The sequence below is a fragment of the Penaeus monodon genome, chromosome 21 (genome assembly GCF_015228065.2).
Source record: "Penaeus monodon isolate SGIC_2016 chromosome 21, NSTDA_Pmon_1, whole genome shotgun sequence".
In the NCBI taxonomy this organism is placed as follows: domain Eukaryota; kingdom Metazoa; phylum Arthropoda; class Malacostraca; order Decapoda; family Penaeidae; genus Penaeus; species Penaeus monodon.
In genome coordinates this window covers 1,397,110-1,397,521 of record NC_051406.1, presented here as the reverse complement: position 1 = coordinate 1,397,521, position 412 = coordinate 1,397,110, and the positions used below count along the sequence as shown (strand labels likewise).

Here is a 412-nt window from a genome sequence, read left to right as displayed (position 1 = left end):
GGTGTAGGAGAGGGAGGTAGTTAAAAAGATATGTTACGAGAGTCACCAGGAAATATGAAAAAAATGAAAAAGCAATCCATATATTCGGAGTCTACATTGCCCAGCCTTTGCCAAAGATAACAGAGATAAAACTTTTGCCAGTGGTGGGGATAAATCTTCAGCGATAACAGTGACCTTATTGTCACAGAATAAGATCATGTCAGGTCGAATGACGACCCTTTTTGATATGAGTTCTAGACGTTATCAAAGAAATATTAGGGTAATACATAGTGTGTTTTATGATAGGTTACAGTGATGGATCGTCTTGCAGAATCGTGGTGAGATATAGTGATATTGATAGGGTTTTGTGATATTTTGATATGTGATGTATTAATACGTTTATTTTGTTGATCTGTCAGTTGTTAGAATGTTT

The 412-nt window shown here is 35.7% G+C and overlaps 1 protein-coding gene across 1 annotated transcript in view; it reads right to left on the bottom strand.

The window, feature by feature from the left end:
• The window catches only part of LOC119586754, a 12,014-nt gene that overhangs the window by 11,354 nt on the left and 248 nt on the right, over positions 1–412 (bottom strand). Inside the window, exon 2 of the mRNA XM_037935482.1 lies at positions 96–233. Within this exon, the coding sequence (XP_037791410.1) occupies positions 96–233 (138 nt within the window). The remainder of the gene's footprint in view (positions 1–95; positions 234–412) is intronic.